The sequence below is a fragment of the Phocoena phocoena genome, chromosome 10 (assembly GCF_963924675.1).
Source record: "Phocoena phocoena chromosome 10, mPhoPho1.1, whole genome shotgun sequence".
NCBI classification, from domain to species: Eukaryota; Metazoa; Chordata; class Mammalia; order Artiodactyla; family Phocoenidae; genus Phocoena; species Phocoena phocoena.
The window spans coordinates 82,732,139-82,750,537 of record NC_089228.1 but is presented as its reverse complement, the minus strand read 5'-3'; the positions used below and the strand labels follow the sequence as shown (position 1 = coordinate 82,750,537).

The window sequence follows — 18,399 nt, the reverse complement described above, 5'->3', positions numbered from 1 at the left end:
TGACTATACTACCCAAAGCAATCTACAGATTCAATGCAATCCCTATCAAATTACCAGTGGCATTTTTTACAGAACTAGAACAAAAAAATCTTAAAATTTGTATGGAGACACAAAAGACCCCGAATAGCCAAAGCAGTCTTGAGGGGAAAAAAACGGAGCTGGAAGAATCAGACTCCCTGACTTCAGACTATACTACAAAGCTACAGTAATCAAGACAATATGATAGGGCTTCCCTGGTGGCACAGTGGTTAAGAATCCGCCTGCCAATGCAGGGGACACGGGTTTGAGGTCTGGTCCGGGAAGGTCCCACATACCACAGAGCAACTAAGCCCGTGCGCCACAACTACTGAGCCTGTGCTCTAGAGCCCATGAGCCACAACTACTGAAGCCCGCACACCTAGAGCCCATGCTCCACAACAAGAGAGGCCACTGCAATGAGAATCCCACGCACTGCAAAGAAGAGTAGCCCCCGCTCGCCACCACTAAAGAAGCCTGCGTGCAGCAATGAAGACCCAATGAAGCCAAAAATAATAAATAAATAAAAATAAAATGAAAAAGAAAAAAAAGACAAAATGGTACTGGCACAAAAACAGAAATATAGATCAATGGAACAGGATAGAAAGCCCAGAGATAAACCCATGCACCTGTAGTCAACTAACCCATGACAAAGGAGGCAAGGATATATAATGGAGAAAAGACAGTCTCTTCAATAAGTGGTGCTGGGAAAACTGGACAGCTACATGTAAAAGAATGAAATTAGAATACTCCCTAACACCATACACAAAAATAAACTCAAAATGGAGTAGAGACCTAAATGTAAGACTAGACACTGTAAAACTCTTAGAGGAAAACGTAGGAAGAACACTCTTTGACATAAATCACAGCAAGATCTTTTTTGATCCACCTCCTAGAGTAATGGAAATAAAAACAAAAATAGACAAATGGGACCTAATGAAACTTAAAACCTTTTGCAAAGCAAAGGAAACTACAAACAAGACGAAAGGACAACCCTCAGAATGGGAGAAAATATCTGCAAATGAATCAACGGACAAAGGATTAATCTCCAAAATATATAAACAGCTCATGCAGCTCAATGTAAAAAAAAACCAAACAACCCAATCAAAAAATGGGCAGAAGACCGAAATAGACATTTCTCCAAAGAAGACATACAGATGGCCAAGAAGCACATGAAAAGCTGCTCAACATCACTAATTATTAGAGAAATGCAAGTCAAAACTACAATGAGGTATCATCTCACACCAGTTAGAATTGGCATCATCAGAAAATCTACAAACAACAAATGCTGTAGAGGGTGTGGAGAAAAGGGAACCCCCTTGCACTGTTGGTGGGAATGTAAACTGATACAGCCACTATGGAGAACAGTATGGAGGTTCCTTAAAAAAACTAAAAATAGAACTACCATATGACCCAGCAATCCCACTACTGGGCATATACTCAAGAGAAAACCATAACTCAAAAAGACACATGCACCCCAATGTTCATTGCATTACTATTTACAATAGCTAGGTCATGGAAGCAACCTAAATGCCCATCTACAGTCGCACGGATAAAGAAGATGTGGTACATATATACAATGGAATATTACTCAGCCATTAAAAGGAACGAAATTGGATCATTTGTAGTGAAGTAGATGGATGTAGAGACTGTTATACAGAGTGAAATAAGTCAGAAAGAGAAAAACAAATACCGTATATTAACGCATATATGTGGAACCTAGAAAAATGGTACAGATGAACCAGTTTGCAGGCAGAAATAGACACAGATGTAGAGAACAAAGGTATGGACACCAAGGAGGGAGAGTGGCGGGGGGCAGGGTGGTGGTGGTAGGATGAACTGGGAGATTGGGATTAACATGTATACACTAATATGTATAAAATGGATAACTAATAAGAACCCGCTGTTTAAAAAAATTAATTAAATAAAATTCAAAAAAAATAAAAGACACATTCCTTATTGAGAAGTTAAAAAAACAAAAAAGACATATGGGCAAATACATCAAATCATTACGTTGTACACCCTGAACTAACACAGTGTTATACGTCAGTTATATCACAATAAAACTGAGGGAAAAAGACATATGTACAAGAATGTTCACTACAGCCTTTATTTAATAAGACTTGGAAAAACCCTAAATGTTTTCTCTAAACAAAATGGCTGAATAAATTATACATCTACATAATGAGGCAGTGATATAGACTTGAAAAAGAACAAGGTAGTTCCAATGTTACTGAATTGGAAAGATAATAGACAGCCAGTATAAAGTATAAAAAGCACAGTGTAAAGTGTAAAAAGACTGACGACCGTCTTTCTGCAGTTTAAATTTTTTATAATTTAAAAAAATGGTGGGGGAAAATTAGATGCTTTGCCTTCTTCTGAGGAAGAATTTCGGAAGTCTGGACAGTTGAACCCTCTCCCTCCCCAACCTACCATATCTCATATCTGACCTCAACCAGTTTTCTACCTGCACTGCTAATACATCCTTTTCCTCTATGTGACTCAGTGGTTCCAAGATATCTTCTGATATAAAAGATATATCAGATATATCTTTTACTGATATAAAAACAATATTAAAGTGTATATTTAAATTTTTAAAATTATCCTTCATATTACTATTACTCATTTTTGCATATTCCTATGTTGGAAATCCCTTGTTGATATAAATCAACGTCACAATTCAGTGTTATTCCACCTCTTCTGAACTACAATCTCGTTTAATTTTAGACAACGAATACCTTTCCTTGTTTAAAAAATGTACTTGTATCTTAGTATATTCATAAATCTCAGCCGACCAAGTTTCACAGGTCATAACAAATTTGTGTTAAGATTTCAAACTTCCTTTATTATTATTTTGTGTGTTATCATATAGACAGATGGAAATAAGAGATCATAGCATTGTGTTCACCCACTTTCCCAGGCATTCTCTCTTGAAAAATACTGGGTACTTCATTACTGTTCTATGTCAGGGGTCAGCGAACTATGTATGGTCTGCTTACCTGTGCTTGTACAGCCCACAACCTAAGATATGTGTTTACATTCTTAAATGATTGGGGGTAAAATCAAAAGGAGAATAAAATTTCAAGGCAAGTGAAGAATTTATATGAACTTCAAATTTCAGCAACGCTCACTCATTTAGTATAGTCTAACGCTATTTTCATACTACAAAGACAGAATTGAGTACGGGCAACAAAGCCAAAAGTATGTCCTATTTGGCTCCTTACAGGAAAGGTTTGCCAAACCCTGTTCTATGACATAGTACATGCCCTTCATAATTTTATAGTTTTACCTAGACATTCTCCCCTCTTTCCTTCCATATTGAGCATAAAGTCATCTTAATAATCTATTAGTCTCCAGGCCACCACATTCTTCATACTCCTCAGAAATGCACTTCCTCCTGGAAATTTGCTTAATATTACCACACCCCTGGCCACCTACAAACAGAAAGCCAGAATGAAGTGCTAGCCAACACCTTAAAAGTTACAAATCATAACCATAACCAAACTTCACCATGCTCCCTATAAAGTAAGGATAAAGAGGCTGACCGCCCAATTTGTGGCTTTCAAACTACCCTACCTTAGAATGAGGCAGTCCATGAACTAGAAACAGTACTGCTGCTAAAATTACCAATAGTCAAATAACAATGAGGGAAAAAAAAGTTAATAAATGTAATTTTATCAAGCTTAATCCTCTTCAAATCACTCCTACTGAAAAAAAGTGAACAAAAAGCAAAGAACAGTGAAGAAAAAGCAGACCAGCTGTATTTAGCATGCCTGACCCTAAATCTTTATACCTCCCACATGAGATATTTTCTGCAAATAAATAGTTCCTGGCTCCCAGGATGAGAGGTTAAATACTGCACAGTGTTTGTAAACAGCATCACAACTTACACAGGTACAAGTTGGGCCATTGGGCCATTTCACCTCGAAGGGTACACCAAAATTTGTTCATTTCTTTAGGTTAGCATTCTGTATGCCAAGTGTTGGCAGAGAGAAGGCGGGGCAAGCTGCGTTTTCAACCAGCAGTGTCTACTCTTAGCACTAACTCCTGCCCAGCCGCAGCACACCTTTCCCCAGCCCCAACTTCTCCCCAGTCCCATCACCCCTTTACCCAGCATCCACTCCTCCCCAGCTCCATCAACTCAACTCAGCACCTCCTCCCAGTCTCATCACACCTCTGTCCACCGACTCTTCCTCATCATCTCGCCCTCGTCCTCCAAAGTCACAAGCCTGCGAAGCAACAGGAGAGGAAAGTAAGGAGGCTATAACGCAGGAGTCCGGAGTCGCCGCAAAACCACCATCTGCTCTTGCGGAGAAACTCAAGCCAAAGCCACAAAACTGGAAAAAGACGGGATTGGCTCGCACCCAGAACGGGTGCTCACTGCGCGCTCGCTGCGGTCGGGCACCGAGCGAGGAGCTGAGGACACAAAGGTGAGCAGCAGAGTCACAGTACCAGCTCTTTCGGGGCTCCCACTCCATCGGAGGAGGTAGATCATTTCCGTAAAGCTCGCCTAGCAAGGACAAGGTGACCAAGCATCCGAAGCCCACGGCAGGGAAAACTGAGCTAATCCTTTAATGTTAAAAGGCTTAAACTCAACTTGTCGGAAGTGACGTGCCAGCTGAGACCCGCAGGTCCACCACGTAATTGGCCGCCGACTCGGCGAGCCACCTTCTCCAGGGACTAGTCTGGAGAGAGGAGCAGTGTAGCTCAATGTCCGCAACCCGCCCTTGCCCCGCCCCCGGCGGCTCCCAGCCCCAACCGGGACCAGCCCGAGCCGGGTCAGAGCCCGGGCCCACACCCTGGGCGGGACGGGCCCGCCTGCCCCGGCGCCCGTAGGCGCCCTGTGGGCAATGGGCTTCAGCGCTCCGCCACGCGCATGCGCGACCCTCTTTCTCCAGAGGATTCCTCGGGTCACCTGGACGACTGCATTTCAGCCACCTGCCCCTCCGGGTCTCTTCTCGCCCTTCATTCCTCCTGCTGGTTCTCCCCACCGGCCCCCCGCCTTCTCCTTGTTCCGCAGGCGCCGCTAGGCCCTCCCGCGGTCGCACGCCGACACCCGGGCTTCCACTGACACGAGCCTCTCGGCGCGGCTTCCGCTTCCGGCGAGTATTGTGTGTCGCGCTGCGGGGCGGGGGCGGGGGGAGGAGGAAGGAGGGAGGCAGCGCTCCGGCGGCTCTGCGCCCCGCACTCCCGGACCCGAAGCCGGGAAGGTAGGTGCTGTCCCGCCGCCGCGCCGGGGCCTTGGGGCCTGCCCCCGCTGACCGGCTCCGCACGCCGCGTCCTAGCGCCCCGCGACTGCGTCACCGGCCCCCCGCACGTAACCACAGCTGCCTCCGCCCGCCTCGGGCCCGGGCGGACGTTTTGCCGCCCCGGCGACGTCAGCGCGTCCGGCGTTGCTTGGCTACCCCGCCGTTCCCCCGTCCCGCTGCCGCTCGCCTCCCCGGGTGAAACTCTTACGCCGTCACCGCGGCTCTCGGCTGCGTCATAGCGGCGGGCATCCCACCTTCACGTCACACCTCCTCCTCACCTGGACACGCATCCCTCCTTCCCTGCCAACAGCGACGTTTCCTCTCCCCGCACTCCAGTCCCCCTGCGCCAGATCTGGCGGGAGAAGATGGAGACGGGGGTGGGACCGAGTTGTGGACCACGCTCAGGAAAGGGTCGCAAGGTGGGACCCCCGACAGTGGTAGAAACAAAATGAGGACGGCTTTGAAGTTTGCCCTTCTACTGAGACACGAGGAATAGAGGGGAAAAAATGACCAACCCAGAGACACCGAAGGTTTAACTAGTGCTGTAGCTCCAAGTCCTCTCCCCATACCTCCCTAACCTTTCCCCATTTCTCTTCCACACTACTTCTTTGCTAGTCTAGATCCATTCTGCCCCCTAACTCTGCTTACAGTTCAACTCACCCCAGGTGAGGAGACCACCTAATTTCTAGAAGATTAGGGAAAGGGAAGGGTTACTCGTCAAAGTTGGATCCCCAGAGGTAGAGAAAAATCACCTGACTGAACTCTCCTGGTTGAGGGAGGAAATTCAGGTCCAAATAAGCTGTCAGTTCCTACTCCAAATTAAACACTTTTCACGTGTGCCGTCAACATATACAGGAATAATCATTGTTAACCCAACTCATTACATGACCACTTCTCTCTCAACACATAGACTTACTAAATTTCCTTCTGTTGGATCCCTTAGGGAGGGGGGTTAAGGGGATGGAGAAATCAACTATTTCATGGATAAAAGTGGTGATGTTTTAAGGATGGAATAGAGGACCAGCCTTCTACTTTATAAATCTCTTAGATGCATTTCCAATTCTTTTGAGGCTTCATTAGAAGTTTTTGATTGCCTTTTTACTTTTCTCTCTCTTAATTCCCAACCACTCCAGAACCTATTAGTTGGAGGTACAGTACATCCAAGGAGTTAGTTATTGATAACTATTTCAAAAGACTCCAGTCACTGCTGAATACTTAAAATAGACTTGTCAGCTCTCTCTTCAAAAAATTATTGCCCTGGGCTCAGTAATAGACTCTTTAGTTGCCATGAATTTATAACTTTTCAGCAGTTCCAGATGTCCAGATGCACACAAGTAGAAATGAGTTGTATGAATAATTTCATTCCAAGAAAACGGCACACTTTCTCTAGGCTAGCCTGATAAAAGGAAGAATAATTTCAAACTTTCTGAAAAGAAGAGGTTGTCACCCTTGCCTCCTAACTCATTCTATTTATTACCCTTTGAAAGACTGAGAGAACAGTGGCAGAGAATCAAGCTTAGGCTCCAATGGGCTATTGTAGTAAAACTCTTCTGTAATATTAAACTTTAAAATATACTCAATTTAAGAAATCTTAATTAATGCTTTGGCACTCTTCGCTTTCCCATACTCTTTTCTCATCTATTAGAAGAAGATGTCACACTAGGAATACATTGGTCTGAAACTATTGGTTCTGAGATACAAGTGGAATGAACCTGGATCAGGAAAAGTACTCAGAGTTGAAGGAAGCCTCTGTTTCTAGCAAGAGAAAGCAGTGGTAAAAGACAAGAGATTGAGGGTTGTGTGTCATTTTGCTGAAGAGAAAAAATTGATGGCTGGGAGTCACAGGTTTTGGAAATGGAGAAACAAAAGAGGTTAATGTAGTGGAAGAGAAGATGTAAAATACTATGATGGGGCTAAATCTGGAGTTAGGATTTAACATGGGGGTAACTGTCAGGCCAGGGATGCAAAAAAAACTAAACCTCCAGCTAACATTTTTTTTTTCTCTTCTCCCGTCCTAACCTCAAGTTAAATAATGGCAGAGACAAGCCTGTTAGAGGCCGGGGCCTCTGCAGCCTCCACAGCTGCAGCTCTGGAGAACTTACAGGTGGAGGCAAGTTGCTCTGTGTGCCTGGAGTATCTGAAGGAGCCTGTCATCATTGAGTGTGGGCACAACTTCTGCAAAGCTTGCATCACTCGCTGGTGGGAGGACCTAGAGAGGGACTTCCCTTGTCCTGTATGTCGAAAGACGTCCCGCTACCGCAGTCTCCGACCTAATCGACAGCTGGGCAGCATGGTGGAAATTGCCAAGCAGCTCCAGGCCGTCAAGCGGAAGATCCGAGATGAGAGCCTCTGCCCCCAGCACCATGAAGCCCTCAGCCTCTTCTGCTATGAGGACCAGGAGGCTGTGTGTTTGATATGTGCAATTTCCCACACCCACCGGGCCCACACCGTCGTGCCACTGGACGATGCCACACAGGAGTACAAGGTAGGGAACCAGACACATGATGCCAATGCAGGGCAAGAGGGAGGAGCACAGAGGATGGGAGACTCCCTGGGTAGAGGATTGTAAATTCCTGAGGGCAAGACGGTATCTGATCCTCACTCTATAGTCCCCTCAGAGCTACGTACACAGGGGCACACAGTATGTCTGATCAGTTATCCTCAGGCATGAAGAAGAGCAGTAAGGAGTACCCCAAAAAATTCTGTCTGACTTTTGTAACACATTTGAGTATGTGTGGTCTTCGAATGTATCATATTTTTCATAAATGAATGAAACCATGTGGCGAAGATCAAACTTAAGAACTGAAAAATGGTCTGGTTTCTTTATTCTGTCCCCCTGCTCAGCACACCCCTTGTTTACCCACTGGTATTGGGAACAGGTAACATCACTTTAGAATGATCCCCACCAGGCTAAGCTGAGCCAGTCTGTTTGCATCTTCCCCCAATAAAGGATAATATGGCATCTGGTTTAACTTACTGCTGGGACACAGGGTAAATGTCTGAGTAATAGGAATTAGAGATTTTAATGTCTTAGCACTTTATCAAGTACTTTGCTTAATTAATAAGTGTTAATGTTAATAAAATCTTGGAAATAAGACTTTATGGTAGTTTGCAGAATAAGTAATCAAGATTTTATTATATTTGCAAGTGGTTAGAATTGGATAGGAAAACAAGTTTAAAGAAGGATATCAGGGTACAGGAGGTCACTTTGACAGTAACAAGCAGTTCCTTGAGTTAGAAAATTAATAGGGCTGGGGAAGGACAGAGAGTTGGTGACAGTGGAACAGTGAGATTCAGTGAAAGGAAGGTTTGGTGAGCAAGGGAGGTGATGGAGACAGGCTGGTGGCAGGAGAAGGGACCTGTAGGAAGCTGACACCTCAAATGACAGGCCAGGAAGGGAGTTGGATCAAGAGATAGATGGATAGGAAGCAAACAAATGGTTTAAAACAAATGGGTTAGCCTCTGAACGTAGGATGTACTAGCCAACCCCAAATGCCATTCTTCTCCCACTTCTCACCCCTCAGGAAAAACTGCAGAAGTGCCTGGAGCCCCTGGAGCGGAAGCTGCAGGAGATCACCCGCTGCAAGTCCTCTGAGGAGAAGAAGCCTGGGGAACTCAAGGTAAAGGCAGGCAATCCCACTTGGGCTGCTCTGCAGGCAATTAACTGAACATTAACCACACATTATTTAATCTACCAGTTCTGCTTTATTAGAAAAATGCTGTTCTCTCAAAAACAATGATATTTTATTAGGCTTGACTGTGATTAAACATTGTACTTAAATGGTCATGGATTAAGAATTGAGGAGAAGGATGTAAGAAGTGAAGGACAGAACATCTTATATCTGGCGAGTTGAGGGAGTTCATGCCCCTTGGCCTCCTTTTCTTTGTAAAGCAGGGAAGGAGGCTCTCTGCTGAGAGATCCTTAGAGGGATTGAGGAAAGGAGAATGTGGAAGGTGCACTGGGGAGGAAGGATGAAGGAGCTGCCCAACAGCGCCCGGAAGAACCTCCCAGCAACATTAGGACCACATTCTCTTAATTCAAGTAAGCTCAAGTATGCTGGATGATAATGGTTCCTAGAATGTTCTTACCTCCCTCATCCTCTACCTATAGGATCCTGTCCATCCTAAGATGAAAACCACTTCCTATGTAGCCTTTCCTGACCCTTTAGAAATTAACTTTCTTAATTTTCATACAGTTTCACATCTCTTCCATAGCATTACCATATTTGTAGCATGGTAGTTTGGTATCTGCCTTATTTCTTCTGTTGGACAGTGAAACGTGTGTTAATTATAGTGGTAATAATACCTAGTATTTATTGAATCCTGTGCATTAATTCCTTAGGTGTCCATGACATTCCAGACTTAGAAGATTGTATTAGGTCTTAGGGTTCTGCCCAGTTTTTTTGTGTGTTTTTTGGTTTGTTTTTTTTTGTGGTATGCGGGCCTCTCACTGCTGTGGCCTCTCCCGTTGCGGAGCACAGGCTCCAGACACGCAGGCTCAGCGACCATGGCTCACGGGCCCAGCCGCTCCCCAGTATGTGGGATCTTCGCAGACCGGGGCACGAACCCGTGTCCCCTGCATTGGCAGGCAGACTCTCAACCACTGTACCACCAGGGAAGCCCTGCCCAGTTTTAAGTTCTAAGAGTTCAGGCTATACTTGGCCCAAGTGGGACATAGAGGAGGTACAAGACAAGGAGAAGGGAGTCCAGGAAGTCATATTTGACAAGAGTGAACTTAGATACCCTGTAAGGTAAGTATTGTTATCCCCAGTTTACACAGTAGGAAACAGAACTTGGATAAGTGTCTAGTCCAAGATCATATAGCCAGTATGTGCAAAATCAGAGATACTAATTCTGCAGAAATCAGTAAATATTTACTAAGCTTCCAGTATAGGCCAAACCCTGTCTTTGACACTGGGGAACAATGATGAGCAAAAGCACAGTCCCTGCCCTCCTTGAGCTTACAGTCAAGTAGAGAAAATATAAATGACATGGCACAAAAAGCACAGTTGCATATTCCTAAGAAGACAGCAGAGAAACTTGATTGCATTAAAGGCTTCCAGAGGAAATAATGAGTTTTTGGAGTTGAGATTTAGGGATCACCAGAAATTAAACACAGGTTTGAAATCAGTAGAAACACTAATTTTTTTTTTTTTTAACAATGACATTTCAACAGGAAGCAAGTATTATTACCTTAGTCCTTTATACATTTTAACAAACAAACATTTGAATTTTTTTTTAAATTTGAACTAATTTTGATTGCAAAGGTGAATGTTAAAAAAAAAAATGTTATTTATCCTCTTGGAGGGCTCCTGAAGAACTTAAAATATGTAAAAATGAAGCTTATTCCCAGTCATTAGCTTTCCTTTTCCTGTTGATCACCTTCTTAAAGGTAAAGGATGGAGAGGGGAATAAAAATTTTAAAAACCTGCTAAATAGGGCTTCCCTGGTGGCGCAGTGGTTGAGAGTCCACCTGCTGATGCAGGGGACATGGGTTTGTGCCCTGGTCGGGGAAGATCCCACATGCCACGGAGAGGCTGGGCCCGTGAGCCATGGTCACTGGGCCTGCGTGTCCGGAGCCTGTGTTCTGCAGCGGGAGAGGCCACAACAGTGAGAGGCCCGCATACCACCAAAAAAAAAAAAAACAAACCTGTTAAATGCTTGAACAGAACTGTGGTGTGTGTTTTTTTTTAATGTATATTATCATTTTTTTTTTTTAATATCATTTTAATGGTCTCGGAAACTGTCACCAACTACCAGCATTCCTTCAGTGACCTTTTGAACTCTCTCCCTCATCCCCACCTCCAGACCCAATGCCCCTTTTAGAAATAAATAATTTGTAATTAATCATGCTGAAATGAAAATTATGGATAAAATGATCTATCCACATAATTTTTAAAAGAGACTATCATGCCCAAATATAGTATAATATAATACAACATAAAGTAATTTATAATAAAATCTGGTATGTAAACATTTAGGCATGACTACCCTGAAAGACACTACAGTGTAGTTTTATCCTTGCACCTATATCAACATGCAACAAATACAAATTCAGACTGACGGAATTGTGTAGTAATGTTGACTCAAATGCCACTAGCAGTTTAGCTGTTGGTGCCATAATTTTTCAAAATGATAAATAACTTACAGTAAAGTTCTAAGAAAAACAAAATACAGTCTTAATGAGTTTTCAGCCATTCCTGAAAAATTCAGGTATATTAAAACCATATAAGAATTACTCTGTGTTTGTATATAAAGTGGCATTCAAGTCTAGGACTCCATTTTTTTAATATCCAGCAGAACATTAGAAAACGGTGCAGTTCATATTACTGGGTTGTCTTCACACATTGGAGGAGTGTTAGCATCCTTCCCAGGAGCTCCCCCAATCATGCAAACAAAAATGCCCCCTGTTTCCAAAACATCCCTAGAGGGAGGTAACACCCTGATTAAGAACCACTGCCCTACAAAATAGAAGGAGAAAAAGAGAAGGGATTATGAGATTATACGAGAGCCCTTTGCTTTCTTTTTACCACAGTTATGAACCTAAATTCAACCCATACATCACCCCTAAACACACAGACACACAGGAAAAAAGGCTGTGTTTTACTTAATGGTAAATGTTGTGAGAATATATTTTGTTCCAATATGCTCCTGAGGAGACAGCAGTGAAATGGGAAGCAGCAAGCAGCTCTAGAACTGGAGCTAGTCAGCCTCTGCTGGGAACTAGCTTGAAATCCAGAAACACAAGGCTTGTAAGGCCCACCTGGCTTTGCAGCCCCACTCTCTATTCACCCTCAACCCTGCCTTCCAGGCCCTATCCACTTCCTTCTTCCAGAGTCCCAGTCTCTGCTTCTAACTTTGCTTTCCTCTTGGCTGATTCCTCCCCATCAGACACGTGATGCTTAGGGAATCCTCTGGGGAGATCACTTCTTGTTGCAGTTGAGGTGCAGAAGGGAAGATATGCCTGCTGATAACTCTCAGAATGCGTTATGGCTGGAGTTTGAGTCATATATTATCCAGTTTCAGAAATGTTAGAGGTTTAACTGAAAGAAAGCATGTTTCAAATTTCAAGCAAATAATTTACTCACAAACTTCTATAACCTGTTTCTGGGGTGTAAACTGTCAGTCTCTGAAGTGACTTGAAACTGTTGAACAGGTTCAGCCTTGAAATCCACATTTATATTTTATAACAACCCGTTACTAAAATCTTGTTGATTCTGATATTTTTCCAGTTGCTTCTCTGGTTTTTATCAAGTAAATGTCTTGCAATGTACAAATGATAACAATCTCAGACTTTCCAGTACTTTCCTTTTCTTGACAGATTGCATTAACTAGAGCTTTAGAGTAGGCGATAGCAGAGGTATCTCTGATATCTGTAATAGTACATGTCATGTTATTGGGTTCTAATGTCTTGAATATTTTTACTAAAACATAGAAGTATAGCTTTTTTAGAAGCTAATTTAATAAAGAAGATAAATTTTTTAACATTGGTTTATTTTTTTATCTCCCCAATGGTCTTCATCCCATCATCAGTAGGGGTGACAATGAGGATGGAGACATTCTTTTCTTTTCTTTTTTAAAAATTTTTATTGGAGTATAGTGTAGAATATTTTGTTCATTTCTACTGTACAGCAAAGTGAATCAGCTATACGTATATATATATATATCCCCTCTTTTTTGGATTTCCTTCCCATTTAGGTCACTACAGAGCACTGAGTAGAATTCCCTGTGCTATACAGTAGGTTCTTATTAGTTAGGGATGGAGCCATTCTTTACAAAGGGAAATTCCAGTGGAGAGAAACATGAGTGTCCTGTTAAGCTCTTTCCAATGACACTGGAAGTCTGTGTGAATTCATACACATGGTGGGTGGGGAAAGGCACTTTATGCCCCACTGGCCCTGTTAAACATAATACCCACCCTCTGTTCTCAGAGACTAGTGGAGAGTCGTCGACAGCAGATCCTAAAGGAATTTGAAGAGCTTCATCGGCGGCTGGATGAAGAGCAGCAGGTGTTACTTTCACGACTAGAGGAGGAGGAACAGGACATTCTACAGCGCCTCCGAGAAAATGCTGCTCACCTTGGAGACAAGCGCCGGGACCTGGCCCACTTGGCTGCTGAGGTGGAGGGCAAGTGCTTACAGTCGGGCTTCGAGATGCTTAAGGTTCGACCTTTGCCCCTGCATAGCCCCTCAGGCCAAGCGCAGTCTAGCTTTGCACAGGCCATTCTGTCAGCCTGCAATGCTCACTCCTCCGCTCTGCCTCTCTAAATCCAATTCTTTCTTCCAGACAGGCTCAGAGGATCTTTCTCTACAGAAAGCCTTCTCTGATTTCTCCCATCCCCTTCTGATCATTTCGGTGTTCTTATGTCTTGTCAACAATTATGTGCTTAACTTGTACCAAAGAAAAAATTCACTCTTTTGAGAGGAGGGCAGTCTAGTCTGAATTAGTGAAAAAACTATGCATTAAAAATTGTGTAAATGCAGTAACCGTTACTTTTAAGTCCTGGAACTTGATTTACCTAGTGCACAGAAAGAATAGAAGCATAGTTTGAAGGACACTTGAAATAATGTATAAGTAATATATTGCTTTTGATATGTAAATGGTGCCTCTAAAATGTTTGAAATAATCTGTTTTCTTAAGCAAATGAATGGTCTTAGCAAGGCTGTAGGAAACATATTTCTTATCTTAGAGATCACATTACCAGCATTTGAATCAGTGAGGCTTCGTTGTACATTTATCTGCATGTTATATATTGCTTGGTATTTACTCTCATGTCCTTTCATGTATGTGTGTTCTGCCTTCCACATTAAACTGGGAAATCCTTGGGGGGCAGAGATTTGTCTTCTTTGTCTTCTGGACCCCAAGTATTCACAAATCAGGATTGGCACACAGTTATTAATATTTATTAACCAATACTAGACAAGGGATACCAAACCACAACAGGAGAGTGTGATTCGTTCCTATGCCAGCCGTCTGGAACTATCTGTACTGATCCTCAAGGAGACAGGTGTGTGGTTGGTACTTGGGGGACAGAGTAAAGAGCAGACACAATCCCTGTCCCTGGCATTGAGTCCCAGTGTTCTTGAGGAACAAAGACAAGCACACAAGAAACTATTTGGAAGTGATATCAGTTACCAAGCTTCATGATGACTGAGAGTTGAAAGTGGGGGTTAGGTTGGGAGAGATGTACTCAGATCCCTCTGGAGCTCGTCCCCTTGCACTGTGACCCATAGTTTGCCTTATGCCTATTTAATAGATCTAGAACTTTTGGGAGGAGGGAAACCTTTTGCCTTTAGGACCCTTGACTACCAGGACCAATATTGCTTTCTTTTCTCCTTCCTCTAGGATGTCAAAAGTACCCTGGAAAAGTAAGTGATTCTTGTATCTCTTTGAGTGAGTTAGGTCTTGGCTTAAAGAGTAGGGCTACAATAAGGAGTTGGGGGAATAAGGATGGGAAAGTCATGCAGTGTCTGGGTAGAAAAAGGGAGAAGGTTTATTGCATCCATGAAGCCAGTTAGAGAGCAAATCTAACTGGGAGTACTAGTCCCTTACCTTTTCCCCTCTGAGCATCAGGACTTCCTAGATACAAAGATAATGAAATAGAACCAGATTCTACCTGGGCCTATGGGTGGAATTGTGTCCAAACAAGATGGAAGGAGGAACTGGTTGGGGGCGGGGGTGAGGTGGTTATCTATTTGCATGAAATATAACAGTACCTCCAGAAAGTTCTAAGACTGATTATTAAGATAAGGGTTTGTCTAGGGGACTGTATGGCTTTCCATAGATAGGCAAAAGAAAGCAATAAGCAAGAACTTGTCTTGAGGGAGGAGAAAGTGTGAGGATGGAGAATTGTAGTTTCTCCCTAGAGATGACAACATCTGAATACTCACTAAGCTGGAGCTTCCCCTGACCCTGCCCTTTCTTCCCCTATCTTCCCATCCCTCCTAGATGTGAGAAGGTGAAGACCATGGAGGTGACTTCAGTATCCATAGAGCTGGAAAAGAACTTCAGCAATTTCCCCCGACAGTACTTTGCACTAAGGAAAATCCTTAAACAGCTAATTGGTGAGTTGTTCCCAAAAGGAAACTAGCAGAGGGAATCGACAGAGAGAAGAAAGTCTTTAGGTCCTACTTTATCTGGACTTCACTTATCCCCTCTGTCACTTTTCATGTCCATGTTCACACCCACTCCTTTACCTGGTTTTCAATCTCACTCTGAGTCACAGAACTCAAAGTGAGAAGCCTCAGGTGTCATCTACTCTTAGTCCCATACTTTTCTAAATAGGGACCCAGAGAGGTTAAATAATTTGCTGAAACTGGTCCCCTCTTGAGAGTGAAAGGGGGTCTTATTAATACTTACTTGGAAAATAGTCATAAGCCAGACTGTCCAGGGAAACAGACACATGGTCACTGTATCGCTAGACTATAATGCTGTCTGGCTCTGTACCCTTCTTAACATTTTTATTTTTTCTTACCATTGGACTGTGCCTTGTGCTTCTCCACACAGTGAGATGGATGATGATGTCAGGGGGGATGGAGGGAGGACCAGGCAGGAGCATAAACCACCAGCCCTTGCAGAGTCAAGAGATCATTACCTGTTTATTTTAGGGCCAGGATGAGAAACGAAGCCATTGTTCCCTCCCCTCCCCTCCCTTAGGTGACACCAAGGATTGAGAAAGTTAAGCAAACCACAGGGTTCTGGGGGCTTTCAGGGAGCAGGCTCTGCAAAGGCAGGCTGGAAGAGTGAGGCAGGGGCGTTTAGCTATTCCCGTCCTCATCTAGCTCCCCACTCTGGCTTCTCCCGCCAGCGGATGTGACCCTGGACCCTGAGACTGCTCATCCTAACCTAGTCCTGTCGGAAGATCGTAAGAGCGTCAAGTTCGTGGAGACAAGACTCCGGGATCTCCCTGATACACCACAGCGTTTCACCTTCTACCCTTGTGTCCTGGCTACTGAGGGTTTCACCTCAGGTCGACACTACTGGGAGGTGGAGGTGGGCGACAAGACCCACTGGGCAGTGGGTGTGTGCCGGGACTCTGTGAGCCGAAAGGGCGAACTGACCCCACTCCCTGAGACTGGCTACTGGCGGGTGCGGCTGTGGAATGGGGACAAGTATGCAGCCACTACCACACCTTTTACCCCTTTGCACATCAAGGTGAAACCCAAGCGGGTAGGCATATTCCTAGACTATGAGGCCGGTACACTGTCTTTTTACAACGTCACAGACCGCTCTCATATCTACACCTTCACTGATACTTTTACTGAGAAACTTTGGCCCCTCTTCTACCCAGGCATCCGGGCTGGTCGGAAGAATGCTGCACCACTTACCATCAGGCCCCCAACAGATTGGGAGTGACAGGTAGGGATGTGGGAATAATCAGGGTGAGGCAGGGTCAAGAGCTACGGGCCTTCCTTCCTGTGACCTGCTGGAACGTCTTCGTGTCTGCCTGGTTCCAGTCCTGAACCATCTGGGAGAACACCTTGGTTTCTAGAATGGTTTATGGGGAGGAGTAGTTAGGACTGGGCTGGGACGAGAGCACTGCAGTGTCTCCCTCCTCACTGTTAGGGTGGAGAGCTGGTTCCCAGGGGGTAGTCTCCTCTGAAGTCCATCAGGTTTTCTATTGCACAAGGATGGGTTGGAAGGAAGGAGAGGCTTTTCCAGAAACAACAAGTCTGTGGGAGGGTCTGACTTGCTCAAACCAGAGGCGGAAACAGAACCCCCTGTACATCCTTTTAGGGGGTTCTTTGACCCAAAACAGTCTTGTTTTTTTAGGAAGATCACAGGGGTCTTGGTACCTCTAAATTGAAATAAAGATGAATGACAGTTGCTCTCGTGGGTGTAGAAGTTGAGGAGTTATTTTCAGGGCAGAGATTGGGCATCAAGAAGGTTAGAAATAAGGTCAGGAAAGGGGGCTAAATGAACAGATTCCTAAAGAATAATAAAGGGGAGAAGGGTTTCTTTGGTTGCCATTATGAGTAGGATTGGCCAGAGGTAGGAATGTGGGGAGGAGGGGGTAGGAAGAAAGAGAACCCAGGTCCCTGCCTTAGCCTTCAGCAGAGATGGTTCATCGCCCACCTCCTTGTAGTTGCTCATCTCCAAGAGCTGTTACCTTGCTCATCTGGAGAGGCAAGATGCAAGAGATCCTGCAAGACACATCTACCCTTTCACTGCTTTCCCAGGGGAACTTGGAAAGGAGAGAGTCAGGTATTAGAGGAAAGAGAAAAGTATTCCTATCCAAAGCCCTGGCCTTAAAGAATGCTACTAAGTAGCTACTCCCAAGTTGTCAGCCTTGTTACCTGGCTAGGGTGTCCAAGCTAGACAGGGAAAAAGAAAACGGAGTCTTCCCACCCTGGGGACAGGGTAGAAGAGGGTGGTATGTATAGGGAAGGGCCAGATAGGCAATTTCCTTTGGCCTGTGTGCATCTGGCCTGGAACTAGTGTTCACAAGAGCCGGATTTTGTTTGTTGCCATCCTTCACCTTTTGCCATTTCTCATATCAGAGAATGTAAATCATTTTAATGTTAGGCCAAAATAAACAACCTGTAGGGTACATATGTTGTCAAAAAAGGTAAAGCAATGCATGCCAAACCAAACTAAAATGACTGGATTATCTGCTACTTGGGTAATCAGGGGTTCACAGAAGATTAGGACAAGAAACTGCAGTTTATTGAGGGCATTTCAGCTCCTCCTACCACCTCAACAGGACTTTGTCCAGACTCTCCTCTTACCTTTGTGCCTTGACTGTGGTTCTTTGTGGCAAGATGCTTTGGTTGGTAAAACATAATATGGAACAAAGGATCCACTGAAGTGATCTATGTGTCCTGTGTTAATTTGATGATAATCTCTGTTGATGTGTAAGAAATGGGTGTTAAAAATGCATGATCCTTGGAATTCCCTGGTGATCCAGTGGTCAGGACTCCACGCTCTCACTGTCAGGGGCCCAGGTTTGATCCCTGGTCGGGGAACTAACATCCCACAAGCTGCACGGCGTGGCGAAAAAAAAAAAAATTGTGTTCCTGCAGCTCACCTTCAGTGATTGATCTAGGTCTGGAGTGGGCCTGGGCATCTACCTTTTAAACACTCCTCATTTGAGCCTGGAGACACTTGTGAAACTAATCTGAGAGGAAATTTCAGC

At 44.2% G+C, this 18,399-nt stretch overlaps 1 protein-coding gene across 1 annotated transcript; it reads left to right on the top strand.

The window, feature by feature from the left end:
- The first annotated feature begins 7,296 nt into the window (after nucleotides 1–7,296).
- TRIM39 (tripartite motif containing 39) lies at nucleotides 7,297–16,619 on the top strand. The gene is made up of 6 exons (XM_065884667.1): nucleotides 7,297–7,749; nucleotides 8,789–8,884; nucleotides 13,196–13,426; nucleotides 14,610–14,632; nucleotides 15,213–15,328; nucleotides 16,072–16,619. Exons 1-6 carry the CDS (start codon nucleotides 7,297–7,299, stop codon nucleotides 16,617–16,619), a joined length of 1,467 nt encoding a protein of 488 aa, XP_065740739.1.
- Nucleotides 16,620–18,399: the final 1,780 nt, after the last annotated feature.

What these genes read in the sequence shown, in the direction of transcription:
- TRIM39 (XM_065884667.1), top strand. Translation starts at nt 7,297, where the DNA reads ATGGCAGAGACAAGCCTGTTAGAGGCCGGGGCCTCTGCAGCCTCCACA. An exon ending in GTCAAAAGTACCCTGGAAAA is followed by an intron (nt 14,633 to 15,212) that starts GTAAGTGATTCT and finishes CATCCCTCCTAG; the next exon opens with ATGTGAGAAGGTGAAGACCA. An exon ending in AATCCTTAAACAGCTAATTG is followed by an intron (nt 15,329 to 16,071) that starts GTGAGTTGTTCC and finishes TTCTCCCGCCAG; the next exon opens with CGGATGTGACCCTGGACCCT.